Below are 14,193 nucleotides of genomic sequence, written 5' to 3'. Positions count from 1 at the left end.
TAGATCATTGAACCGGATTAGACCGTTAGCATCGCACTCAAAAATGATCAAAGAGTTTCTATATTTTTCCTATTTAAAACTTGACTCTTCTGTAGTTGCATTGTGTACTAAGACCGACGGAAAATGAAAAGTTGCGATTCTCTAGGCCGATATGGCTAGGAACTATACTCTTATTCCGGTGTAATAATCAAGGAACTATGTAAAATATAGAAACTCTTTGGTCTTTTTTGAGAGATGCTAACGGTCTAATCAGATTCAATGATCTATGCTAAGCTACAGCTAAAAGTGCTACCGCCAGACCCGGAGATCGGCTGAATGGATTCAAAAATGGTAAAACTCAACTGTTTAACTCTAGGGGAGTTGGAAAATGAGCCTATTTTCAAAAATAGGGGAGTGTTCCTTTAAGCCCATTCCCCCTAAAGTCTCAGTTATTTTAATGTATTCTAATTTACCTTCCATTATTATCAATGGTGGTTCCCATTAGATTTGTACCACTGTTGTACAGTACAAAAAATACTGTAATACTGCAACTGTACTTTTTCATTTAAAATTGTTTAATTCTGCATTACAGTAATGAGAGTTGAGAGGGAAATGTCCAAAAAATTATAAGAAAAATATAAACAAGTCTTTTAGGACAACTTCAGCAAAATTTTGGGATGAAATATGACCTGGAAATTCTTTTTTGGAATTCTTTTCTTTTTTTGAATTCACCCAAGCAGATATGATCATCTTCCGAGGATAACTTATCTTTTCCCATTATCTTCCTGTTTACTCTTCACATGAGATGACAAGGGCAGTTGAGATGAGCACCTTCCAAATTTTCACCACCACATTTTCCACACTCAAACAATGGTGTTGAAAGTTAGCATGCATACCCACTCACGCACACATCAATTTCTCTCATACATACAGGTAGATCCCTCCTAGAGGCCATGGAATGATTCACCTAAACTTTGTCCCGAACAGAATAAGTATTAGAACAACAACTATGACAAAGAGAATTAAAATGACCAGCATCTTGCGGTTTTTCTTCTGGTACTGTTCAGCCTAAGAAAGGAAAGAGAAAAGTTGAGTGTGCTTTCCATCTCTATTATGTAATATTATTTTAAAAGTATCATGTGGATATTGTATGTACATTTATATTAAACAATAAATGACTGAAAAAGTAAGTGCAATCAACTACAACCCTTGACATGTTGCTTAACACATCATCAGGCTTGATAAGAGCCTCACCTTCTGCAACTGCTGCAGTCCCTCCTCTGTTTTGACACATGCTTGCTCCACATTGAAGTCAATTCTGTCGAGGACTGTGCCCTGCATTGAATTTACATTGACATTAACAATGCATATTTTAAAAACATAATTTGCATATTTATGCAACTGCCTCAAAGCATAATATTCATTTTGTGTAGGAACCTAATTTATTTATAATCCTTATTTTTATTATTCATTTTTATTCATTAATTCCTATATAATTCATATTAAATCAGTTTAATTATATAAATAAATTAATATATAAAATTACATGTAAAGAATCCAAAATAGTACAGGTTTTAGGACAGGATTACAGGATAGGACTCTGTTTAATATTTTTTTTTCCCCTTAAGAAGCACACTGACCTGTTCAACAACCATTCCAGCAAGATCTCTAAATATCTCATTAAGGTCAGAGATGGACTGAACAATTTGTCGAATTTCTCTCTCTCGCTCTTCTACCAGCACTGTGTTTTGCTGAACCAGCACTAGTTGGTCATCTGTAAACCCCTGAAAGAGTGAGAAAGACAGATGTCAACCATGTATTGAAAATAAAATGCTATTACATAACAAAAGTTGAAATGAAATGTAGATTATTTTTTATATTTACTACATTTGAAATAATTAATCATAAAATTAATCAATATGAAAAAAATTCTAACTTGATTAAAACAAATCTGTAAAATTACGCTTTAGCAACTTCTTGATTCTGTAATACTATTATAGTATTTTTCACAACTAAAAAATAGTTTAAAACATTAAAAAAAAATTAGTAAACACTAACCAACAGTGGAACCAGTAAGTATGTTAGCACTGGAAATTATATTTTCTTAAAGACCAGGTAAAGCTAATTTTGAATATGAATATGACAGCAGCAAACTGGATATAACACAGTATAGTTTATTCGTGGTCAAAATAAAAGCTGCTATTGGCCAAGCCAAAATTTATCAGTCAATGCCACTAATTTAAAAATGCCAAATATCGGGCCGACCACTGCACACCAATATCTAAATGTTCTATAAAAAAAAAAAAAGATTATTAATTTTATATTATGGCCCATATTTAAATAAATGTATACAGCGTTCTAGGCATATGACGGTATCAAATTTTCATGTTGCGATTTATTGCTAATGCTTTTAAAACCGTATACGGTATTGAAATTTAGTTGCAAAAAAGTGTCGTCAAAGTATAACATGTTTAATAACTTTTTTCTTATAACAAAAAGAACTGAACATTTACATACAATAAAGTAACACAAAAAAGTATAAAGTAAAAAATTTCACACAGATTAAAGTGCCAAAGAATTATAAAGACCAATAAGTAACACTTTACAATAAGATCTAGTTAACCTAGTTAATGCATTAACATTAATAATGAGTAGGGCTGCATATTTAATATAATCGCAACATTTTGCCGTCATATAATCGCACAGGTTGACATCGCGATTGCGATACGATTAATCGTGCAGCACTAATAATGAGCAATAGCTACATTTGCTACAGAAGTTATTAATCTTTGTTTAAAAATACAACTGTTAGTTCATTAAACAACAGTTGCAACTTTTTATTTTAACGTGTTATTAAATATTGAAATTACCTAAGATTAATGAAAGTTTAGAAGAACTTTTCATTGACAGTTTGTTTACGAATTAATTAACTAATGTTAATTAATGTAAAGTGTTACCAAACAATAAAGAATCAATATCTAGGGCATGTTGTAATCCAGATTAAAATGTAAAAAAAAAAAAAGTTAAATAAATAAAAAAGAAAATAAATAGCCTATTAAGTCTAAATATTTAAGTATTTGGCGTTGTGATGAACACCACTGCGAATACAAAAATCTGAATGGCTATTTAAATATGTTTTAGAAATAAGTGCAGCTGCTTTATTTATGTGGTTTCAGGGGTAACACTGCATTTCTGCAGTTTAGCGCCATCTGCTGTCAGAGGGTGAATGTGCGCTTTCATTCAGAGCGTCTCTCACAAGCTCCGCCATGCGCTTCTCATCCGTGCTCGTTTACATCAGAGTGCACATGCGTCTTTCACGCAGCATACAGCGGTGTTGTGCATTGTGACCAGTTGATAAAAAAATGCATTCTTAAAATGCATTCAAAAAATCTGAATAATTTGTAATAAATTATTCACGATAGTTTGAAGTGCCCAGGATAACAATATCGTGCATATTCATTACCGTGATATCGCATTACCGAATACCGGCACGACTACAGCGTTCACTCTTAAGGTCTGGAATTTAGAATTTACATGCTTCAAGGGACATTAAGCATCAAAATATGACAAATTAATTGTAAATGTGCTTCCAACAATGTCAGTAATTTAAAGCAAAAGCGATTGGTTGACACCGATATAGTCACCAATATGAAAACATGTATGTAGCATATATACTAAAAACATGAGTATTTGTAAAACAGTCTCACTCTTTCATAAAGCGCAATATCTTCATCTTCCTCCACAAGAGGACCGGAGTCAAAAAAGTGCTTGGATCTTTCTTCACGGTTTTTCATACCTATAAACGAAAGTAAGATGTATCAAAGATTTGTCAAAAGTACACAGCATGAGGTAAAAGCTAATGTTCTTATATTGATTAACATAAATCTTGTGTTTGCATACACTTACGTTTCAGGTAGCTTGACTGTGTGTGTCTGAAGTTGATTGACAGTTCTTGAAGGCTCTGGGCCAGTGAGGAGACCACATTGGTCAACAGCCTGTTTTCTTGCTCTGTACAATGACGGCTCTGAGTCTGGAGCCCCGTCACGGCCCGCTGGCACCTGTGAAACATCTACACACACATATGCAGACTCACTACAACTGCTGAAAATTACAACTGCTGTTTTATGATGTGTGCTTTGATTAATTGCTGTAGTTTTTCTGTCTGTCCACTTCAACCTCTTTAGTTATAACAGATGGCACTGTAATAAAACAGGATTTCTGCGTGTGTTATTATACCTGTGTAATTTCCTGTGTAGTGATCTCGATGGCGTGCTCCTCTTCACTGCTGTCATCCAGCGTGGGCCGGTTCATGTGTTTGTCGTGCAGATTGGCCAGTTCCTTCATCTTCTGACGAATGCGTGTGATTTCATACTGAATCTGCGGGAACAAGGACTTCACTGTTCACTCTGTTGACTATGGATAGAAGTCTTATTTGAGCGATGACTATGTATGCCAATGTCAAATATCTACTACATCTAGGTTCAAAATAAATACTGTTGATTAACATTAAACATAAAATTGTTTAAGACCATTTTTTATGCAAGCAAGAATTAATATACACTAACATTTAAAAGTTGGTAAGAATTTGCCAATTTGAAAAAGTATTTTATGTTCAGTAAGGCTGCACTTACAGTAAAAACGGTAATATTGTGGAAAAAAATTAATGAATTTTAAATAACTGATATGGGGGCAAGGACTGGGATTGGGAACCGCCGCTTCAGAAATTATACTAATATGCTGATTTGCTTCTTAAGAAACATTTTACTACACATTTTTTCAGGATTCTTTGATAAAAAAATAAATTAAAAAAAAGTTCAAAAGAACAGCATTTATTTGAAGCAGAAATCTTTTGTAATATAATACATGTCTTGTCCAGTTCATTAAATGTCACTTTTGAATGATTTTTTTTAAATACTGTAAATGTGTTACTGTACATGCTTTTTTGTTTGTTTGTTTGAACAAACTAAGGGGTGAGTCTAAATGATTACTCTGGTGATTCATAGCATGCCACAGATGCTGCCAGTAGAGCTTAACTTGTTTTGAAACTGGAACATGCCTTTAAATGTCACTGATCACTTCAAACAAACATCTAATAATTACCTCATCCACTCCCTCCACCCATTTAGGCGGGAGTCTCTTCGCGACACCGATAGCAGCTTCTGGATCCAAACTGATGCCTGACACCAGGGCCATACGGTCATCAGCCAACTAACAGACAGAGAAAGAAATGAGGGCAAACATCACATTTTTGTTGATAAAATCTGTGAAAATAATTCAAATACAGTAAATGTAGCTGTATGAGAGATTATTATTGGTAGCTGAAAGAATTATTGGATAAAATATTTTATGAAAAAACAACAGTGTTTCAAATTTTGCACAAACTGACCTTTTACTAAGCCCCGCCTTAAAAATGGCACAGACCAACCCTACTTTATCCTTCTATTGTTCCATCATTTTATCAGACAAGCACTTTTTTAATGCAAGTCTATGGAAGGTGTGTTTTTTATGGTTTTGAAAGCAATTGTACAGAAAAAAAAAATCAATAAAATGTTGTTGGTCACTGAAAACTGTAAATCAGGAAGAAAGGATACACACTGTCAAATCTTGAAAAAGTCCATGCTGTGACTAAAATTATGTGTTGCACTCATTCCTAAATGAACACACATAACTATGTTTTTATTGGTGGTAAATTAACATTAATTCATTCCAACGAGACATTCTTTAAAGCTCATCTGAGCTAGCAACAGTAACCAAGGGGGCGGAGCTTAGCAAAGGAATGCTAAAACATCAAGGTTACCTCATCAAACTCCTAATGTGATAGGAAGAGCCCAGCAATGTCCCATCCAATGAGAGGAGAGATAGAAGAGAAGGGGAGGAACATGAGGAGTGAGAGCAGAGGAGCCCAAGACAAAAAGCAGAGATCAGCATCAAAAAGACTGACAGCAGGACTTGGACAGAACTGGACAAATCAGGAACAAAAACCAATAAATGCAAAGTGTTCTTAACTGAAGATTAATTCATATATATATATGCTAATGTAGAAGGCAGAAATACATAGATATAAAATACACATGTGCATATACCTAAGATTTGTCCATTCCAGCCCTATAACTCCAACATCTTAATCCTACTGCATAATTGTGCTACTGATTCATAAATTCACTAAATAAGATATTAGGTTTGGGAAAAAAAGCGCTCTGTGATGTTACTGAATTTATAAAATGCAATAAAAGATTAAGCTGGAAGATAAATCCTATTTTTAACCCAAAGCAACACACTGGCATGATTACTTTAGATCTGAGCAATGCACAGCAGAAGATTCTGTCAGGATTTTGCAAGGCAGAGCAAGAAGTGCTTAGCTAGACCACAAGTACAAACAGGGGAAAAATAAACATGCAAGCAGATGGTAAAGAATGGAGTCACTACACCAGACAAAACACAAGCAGGCTTGTATGATTGATATAGGTTCAGAATGACGTCCGTGCTAGTAACACAGTGCTAACTTCAAATACTGCACTGACAGACATACAAAATCTGTCTGTCAGGACCCAATCAATACCCTATAAAGATACTGGAATATTTAAAAGCATGCTGGATAGCAGGCCGCCCACCAGCATCAAAGAGAAAGAAAAATGTGATGCATAGCTTATCTGTAAGAAAGATCTATGGAAGACTGGGAGACAAAACATACTGCCTTCGTCTGGAGTCTCATTTTAAAATGTAAAAACATAACTAGAGCAAAGTATGTACAGAATCAAAGAGTCTCACACAACTATTTTAGAAATGTAGCGATAAAACACCACACTACAGTTATTATGTTTGTAAATGCATAAAAATAAGGTATTACAACTTACAGCTTAGAGGCATTTAATGAAAAGTGATACATAAAGGCATAAATTATGATTTTAAACCTGGTTCCATAAACCTGGTTAACCAATCCAAAATATCCCAAATTTACAAATATTTAATTTAAATTATTTTTGTATGATCAAATTTCAGGAAAAAAGCTAACCTACACTACCGTTCAAGGTCATGGGGTAAGAACAATTTCTGAAAAATAAATGAATAATTTTATTAAGCAAGGATACATTAACTTGATCAAAAGCGACAGTAAAGACTTACAAAATATTTCTATTTCAAATAAATGTTGTTCTTTTGAACTCTGCATTCATCAAAGAATCCTGCAAAATCAGTGTTTCCACAAAACATTCAGGTAATATTAAGAAATGTTTCTTGAGCAACAAACCAGCATATGAAAAATTTTTTTTTTTAAATGAAAAACAAAACAAAAAATAGTTTCTGTCATGCGACACTGAATAAAGCAGTTATTTTAAATTGAAATAGTATTTCACAATATTCCTGTTTTACTGTATTTTTTTATCAAATAAATGCAGCCTTGGTGAACATAAAAAAAAAAAACAACAACCCCAAACTCAAACTCTTGAACAGTAGTGTATACTGATTTTGACATTACTGTTTCATTTTGTTTTCTAAAGACCTAAAGTTATTATTCTAAAGTTATTAATCCTGGATTAATCACTACCTATCATCTTTGTTTTATTATACTGACATTCATATTTGAAATAAAACACAATTACAAAAATGTGTAAATGTTTCTTTTCAAGTTTATACATCCAACAGCTATTATTTTCATAGCTAATATTATTATAGCTTATATTTTCATCACTTATTTTAGACACATTGACAATAAAAAAGCCAATGAAGTTATTTTATAATATAATAGGCCTACTTAATTTTGTTCCACACACAGTACAAATGGATCTTCATAAACGAAAATATACAGCTGCCTTCATATTTCAGAAAGGGGCCCATCATATTTTAAGGTCCCTGGCATCAAAACGTCGCGAACTGATAAATTCATGATCTAAACGTTAGCAAAACTAGCACGACCATCAACCTCGTGACTTAGTAATTTCATTGCCATTCCCGTGTGTTGAGGTAAATCAAAATGCGACTGTACGAGAAGTGTTTGATGAACAGCTAGCCGGTTTGCACAGACCTACCAACTCCTCACACGGCAAACAAAACAGTAGAGGTTTGTTGGACAACCGACTGGGCCGATTGACATCAACAAACACCACTAGCTAGGGCTGTTGTCTAGCTAGCTCAGAATCACACACACGCGCGAAAACAAACAATTCAGACAATGAACGTTAGACTCACCGCAGCATTGCTACGTGTATTCAGAGTACGACGGGGGTCGTATGTACTCACTTGCTCAGCCACAATCTGCCGGTTTTGGATTGCATTGTTCCGCATTAATAAGAAGGCATCGGTCAGTCGCCGAGTTGCCATGGCTACGCAATACAAGGCGACAGTAAAATGAAATAACTGCGAGCTGCCTCGATGGCCGTCTTGAGATTATTACTCAGCTCGTCGCCAAGGCAGCTGGCTGCTAAACTAGCGAGCTAGCCCACCAACTCAGCGCCTCCGCTTTCGAGAGTTTTCGGCTCTCTTTTAGACCGAGGCAGTCCTGAGTCTGTATCCTGTAAAGTACCACAACATTACAAGACCGATAACCCAAGTTCTCAGCTCGGCTTTAGATAATGGATGGATCATCATCTCTGTGACTTCCGTGACGTGGAATACGTAGACGTGACTTCACAATGAAACTTCCGCTTTGTGCAATGAATATGCAAAAATCAGAGACGTTATTATTTATTTCGACTTTTATTTTGAACATGATCGTTTTGCTTATTAAATTGCATATCATAAAATACATTTTATAATATTTTAACAATTCGATAACTGATTTGGCCTTGTTTATTGCGTCCCATATATTAATAATACGAAAATGTATTTTATTTTTCTCCTTTTTTTATACTGTATCGAAAAATATAATAATAAAAGTATTCATTATATTTAAAAATATACATTTTATGTACTATCATTGTCTAGTTTGTATTTTGTTCTTGATCAATAATTTAAAAAAATGCAATTTGCATTTTTTTGCCTAGACCTAAATACATTTTTAATTTAAACCTTGGTTGTATTTAGTAAATAATATATAAAAGCAAAATTAGCCAATCTAAAAAAATGTTTTAATATTTGTTTATTTGTTTTTCGAAAGTTTGATTATTTAGACTTTTAAATATATTAATAATAATAAAAAAGTTGAATTGAACTGAAGAGTAGGAACTGTAAGTGTTGTCATTTAATTTAATCTTTTATTTCACTATTTTTTTTTATTTCGTGAATATAATAATGAAAATAATAAAAAATCTTAAATTATTAATTTTTGTACTATGGATGGTTTTTGTTTGTATGTTGTTCTTCATCAATAATGAATGTGAATGAAAAAGTAGATTTGTAAACATAAAACCTATATATTTATTAACCAAAAGCCTTATAAATAAATGTAGGCTATATTCGTAAATTGTAAACAACTTTATCCTTCAAACAGGAGCATAGAAATAATTTTAAGTGTGGCATTGTATGAGGATTTGGTTTTTTTTGCTGTTGTATTCAGACTTGGGTCATAGTGTTGGGTCTGTCTGAAAAAAAAAGCTGAATAATGTAATTTTAAACTATTAGCAGTAGGCCTGTCACGATAACAACTTTTTGTTGTGCGATATATTGCCCCAGAAATAATTGCGATAAGCGATATTATTGTCATTTTAAAGACCATTTTATGCCACTGAATATATAATCAATGTAACAGCAATAATGCAAGAAGGCCTACACACTTCCAAATGACAACAAACTATAGAATATTTCACAGATCCCTAAACAAGACCATATCTGCAGATATGGAGATAACTTTATTTGTAGAAGCATTTTTTAAATGTGAACTAGCACCTCATGACTACACCACGTTATATACGAGAAGCTGCAAAAGACACAAGCGCAAGTGGAATGTAAAAAGCATGGAGTAAATATAATGTGCGATATATTGCGTCACCAAAAAATTATTGAGGTCATGTACATATATTGCGCGATAAGTCGATATATTGATTATTGCGACAGGCCTAATTAGCAGTTATCACACTCATTTCATATTTAGCGTTCTCGCTTCTGTACTGTTACGGCGACTCAGAAGGGCCATTTGGCATTCTTCTTCTTCTTCTTCTTATGATGTTTAATGGCGGTTGGCAAACCAGCTTTTGGTGCATATTCCGCCACCTACTGGGATGGAGTGTGAGGCGCTGATATCAAGGGAAATGCTAATTCATTATCTCTTAATCTTTGTTGGCCATTTGGCATTTCCACAATTTGCATTAGAAATAGTATAATTTGAAGTTTCACCACACGGCGGCAGTGTTTCCTACCTGAAAGATCACGCGCACAATCTGACATCAGTGTTGACGTTGATAGAGAAAACGTCTGTGTGAACGTTTTCAGAAAACGTTTTACTCCAGATGTAGAAAACGTATGGATGTTGAAGGGATAACTATGATAAAATAGCTTTCTCCAGTGGCTGGGTGGGAAGTGACAGACTTTGAGCATTTCTACATTGCTGTTGCTTTTCCCATGTGGGGCAACAGAGGAACTTAGTCATTTATCTCACTTAACCTGACACTGTCTAAACCCCATCTGTGAAAACTGTAAACATGGCTAGTCGTCTCCAGCTCCTATCTATCTATCTATCTATCTATCTATCGGTCCACTCATCTATCTATCTATCTATCTATCTATCTATCCGTCGGTCCACTCATCTATCTATCTATCTATCTATCTATCCATCCGTCCATCCGTCCGTCCGTCCCTCCCTCCCTCTATCTGTCTATCTTTCTATCATTTCTGGTCACAACATTCCCATACTTCCATTTGTGTTTGTTCATAATTTTGATGACTTTACTATTATTCTAAATTGTGGAAAATAGTCATAATAAAAAATCAGTAGGTGTGTCCAAAGGTTTGACTGATAGTTTGCATTTACAGAAAGAAAGAGAGTTTCCAGCTTTACTTTCCATGTGCTAACCAGTGTGACGTGCCAAATCTGCTGGGTTTACGTAAGACAAACCCACCCCTGTTGACCTGCTGTCTATATAACTTAGAAGCATGCATCTTAGGGCGACCCTTCAAAGATGTTCTGCAGTACTGGTGAATTTATTATTGCATACTGCCAACTTATAACAAGCTTAAAAAGCACCCTCCTGCCATGCTACATAAAGAACTGTGACTTCCTGCCAAACGAGCAGCAGCAGCAGCCAACCCCACAGGAACATCATTTGAAGCCTCCTGTGAACGGTTGGAAGTTAAACTACAATCGTAGATCCAAGATTACAGAATATTCTGGAATAGAGTATACATAATAAAATATTAAATAAAATGTAAAGGCCTAATAAAACAAAGTTGAGGTTGCAGAATGAGAAAATACAGATATAACTGGAAGGTTTATACAACATGAACATGAACAGACAACTACAGAATGTGTATTGCATATAAAAGTTCATAAGTGGAGAGCACAGTAATGTTAGAGGTTAACTGGTGCTATAAAGCAGACAAAACCCAGCAGTGTTTTTACCTTATCTGGACAGTAACAGAAAATAGAGGTTGTGACCCAGAGTAACTAGCAGGGATTTCACAAAAAGAGCAGCTGTGTAACCCAAATCCCCTTCCTAAACTGTTCAGGACACTCAATATAATTTTCTATCATATTATATATACTATACAATACAGATTAAAAGTTTGGGGTCGTTAAGATTTATTAATGTTTTTGAAAGCAGTTTCTTATGTTCACCAAGGCTGCATTTATTTGATCTAAAATACACGAAAAACATCACAATTGTAAAATATTATTTCAATTGAAAAGAACTGGTTTCATTTGAATATTTTTTAAATTGTAATTTATTTCTGTGATGGCAAAGCTGATTTTTAGCAGCCATTAATCTAGTCTTCATAGTGAATAAAAGATCATATATTATAGATCAAACTACAGTAAAACCTCTCTACATAGCACACAGTCACTATGAATAAAATCTATGAATTCAATAAATAATATTTGGCAAATGTTCTAATGTAAAACACCAAACTGTATTTGCAACTCATTTTACTACCATGATCTGACAAAATTTCAGAGTGAAACAGGATACTGTAAGAAAAAAAGGATGAGGCTTGATTTTATAATTTGGGAACTGACTGGATTGTGAAAACTGATATTTGAATGAAGCCATTCTATCATGTTTACACGGAGCAATAACCAGTATTTACATTTTTTGTCTTTTCAAAAATGCAATCTGAATTATCTTAATTTGAGGTCTTTTTTTTGCATATATGTGATTAACTGTGATTAATTAAATTAATTATTCATCATCCTAATTCAATCAAAATTTGAAATTGATTGCCATCCTAAATTAAAATTATAAGCTTTTTCCTGAGGACTGTTTCTCCAGTTTTTTGTTTTCTCACACACTTGTCTCTCTTCTCTCCTCCTCTTTTTCCATCACTCAGCTACATTCTCTCTTTTTTCCCCTCACAGTTCAGTGTGAGATTCTCCTCTCTGCTTCATCTTAACCCTCATGCGTACCCAAACCCTGATGGCCATCCTCACACACACATACACACACCACATTCATCATGCTCTTTCGGCCCATTCATCACATCCCCCTGAGCCCCCACAGTACTCTTAGACACAGGCATGGGGTTAGCAAACATCTCCTGGAATTTAGGGCTGTGGTTGAGTTTTTAATGTTTTACAGCGAGTCTCTCGCAAGTTCACAATTCCCCACAGCGCGGAGGAACTTACGGGGAATGGAAGGAGAACGCATGTGTACGTAATAGGAATGATGTGTGCTCAAGTGCAGAAAATCCCACAGACTGTTTACAGGGTTTTCATACTTTGTGGCCGTGAGTGATGACATTTATTTGCCCTTGACTAAAGAGGAATCTCTTTGATTGTGTTTGACCCGAGCGCCTGATAAGAGTGACAGCGCCTAGTGTTGTGCTTTGTTTGCTCTCTCACTGAATATGTCTCTCATAGATAGCAGGGCTATTAGCAAAAGATAAATTTTTTTCACAATCTAAAGAAGGCCAAAGTAGCCACATCCATAAAATGTGTCCAAAATCAATCAATCGTTTAATTGATAATTAATGAATACAGGTATTTTGCATCTTTTACATGTCATTGGAAAACCTACTCATTATATAACTTACTAAATGAATAAATGGTAGCATATTACAATAACGGTTCAAATGGTTAACATTATTTTTTTATATACTATAAATATACAATAATAATAATTGTTATCATTAAATTAATAATATGAATTTATAGAGCTTTAAATGTTAAACATGTATTAGCAGGCAATATTATGATGTGTTTGTGAATAAGTAAATGGAAATTCTTTTATGTGACTAACTTTTTATTAAATTTTAAAATGTAAACACATAAAATCTGTTATATATGTTAAAAATATTTATTATATATTTATCATGTACATTTACTCATATTCTATCTATCTATCTATCTATCTATCTATCTATCTATCTATCCCTATGGACATGAAATAAATTAGTATAATAAAGTAGCATAAAGTGTGAATAAATAGACATTAATTTTGTGATCTCTTGTTTCAAAATATACACTTTTTATATGCAATATACATTAACAATGACATGCTGGATTAATGCTTTTACGCACACACACACACAAACACACACACACGTGTATATATATATATATATATATATATAATCAAGTATTCCAGAGCGCTGTGTAATACAATGGAATACAATCTCCTTTCTGTCATCTTTTATGTACATAAATAGCCACAGCATTTGCTTTTTATTGACTCATCAGCACAAGTGAGAAATGTTGATATGAGCAGGAAAGTGTTGCCTCTCGCATGCAGCACCTGTCACACAGCAGCGGCCAGGAGCGGAGCCGTAGACATGTGTTCCTCAAACATTCCTTCCACAGCGCTCATAAATTACCATTACCCAGACACTCAGCTCCGCCAGCTGGATCTCCCCGCTCAAACGCAACGCAACGCTTTTTAATGACATTTTTACAAGAGAAACTTTATACGACAGTTATTTTTGATGGGTGTTTGTGTTATCTTTAGTGTATTTGGTGCATTTGAGCTGTGCTGTCTTTCTTAAAGTGAACTCATGTCTTTGTTTTGTAAACTTTTAGACACTGGCTATTTAGACACTTTGATATGAGAAGGGTTAAAGGTGATTGATGACATGAGGACCGAAACGAATCATGTTTCCAGAGCCAGACGAAACTCAACACACCTGTCACAGTCC

At 34.3% G+C, this 14,193-nt stretch overlaps 1 protein-coding gene across 4 annotated transcripts; it reads right to left on the bottom strand.

Annotated features, from left to right (window-relative positions):
- Window positions 1–389: 389 nt before the first annotated feature.
- On the bottom strand, window positions 390–8,573 carry LOC107729781 (syntaxin-16-like). 4 transcript variants are annotated; one of them, XM_016540476.1, is made up of 9 exons: window positions 8,164–8,573; window positions 5,777–5,788; window positions 5,080–5,187; window positions 4,216–4,356; window positions 3,886–4,048; window positions 3,687–3,775; window positions 1,620–1,763; window positions 1,234–1,314; window positions 390–1,047 (listed from the first exon to the last, which is right to left on the bottom strand). In XM_016540476.1, exons 1-9 carry the CDS (start codon window positions 8,293–8,295, stop codon window positions 943–945), a joined length of 975 nt encoding a protein of 324 aa, XP_016395962.1. In that variant the 5' UTR covers window positions 8,296–8,573; the 3' UTR covers window positions 390–942. The 4 variants fall into 4 exon arrangements, with proteins under 4 accessions (XP_016395962.1, XP_016395965.1, XP_016395964.1 ...); XM_016540479.1 differs by having other exon boundaries at window positions 8,215–8,573; XM_016540478.1 differs by lacking the exon at window positions 5,777–5,788.
- Between the last annotated feature and the right edge of the window lie 5,620 nt (window positions 8,574–14,193).

Source organism: Sinocyclocheilus rhinocerous, unplaced genomic scaffold (assembly GCF_001515625.1).
Source record: "Sinocyclocheilus rhinocerous isolate Xijiao unplaced genomic scaffold, SAMN03320098_v1.1 scaffold218, whole genome shotgun sequence".
NCBI lineage: Eukaryota > Metazoa > Chordata > Actinopteri > Cypriniformes > Cyprinidae > Sinocyclocheilus > Sinocyclocheilus rhinocerous.
The sequence above is the reverse complement of the archived record's forward strand: the minus strand, read 5'-3'. Positions and strand labels throughout refer to the sequence as shown.

Coding starts and splice junctions, on each gene's coding strand:
- LOC107729781 (XM_016540476.1), bottom strand. CDS start 8,295: ATGGCAACTCGGCGACTGACCGATGCCTTCTTATTAATGCGGAACAAT. Junction 4,049..4,215: donor CTACACAGGAAATTACACAG/GTATAATAACAC, acceptor ATGTGTGTGTAG/ATGTTTCACAGGTGCCAGCG. Junction 1,048..1,233: donor GACTGCAGCAGTTGCAGAAG/GTGAGGCTCTTA, acceptor TTCCTTTCTTAG/GCTGAACAGTACCAGAAGAA.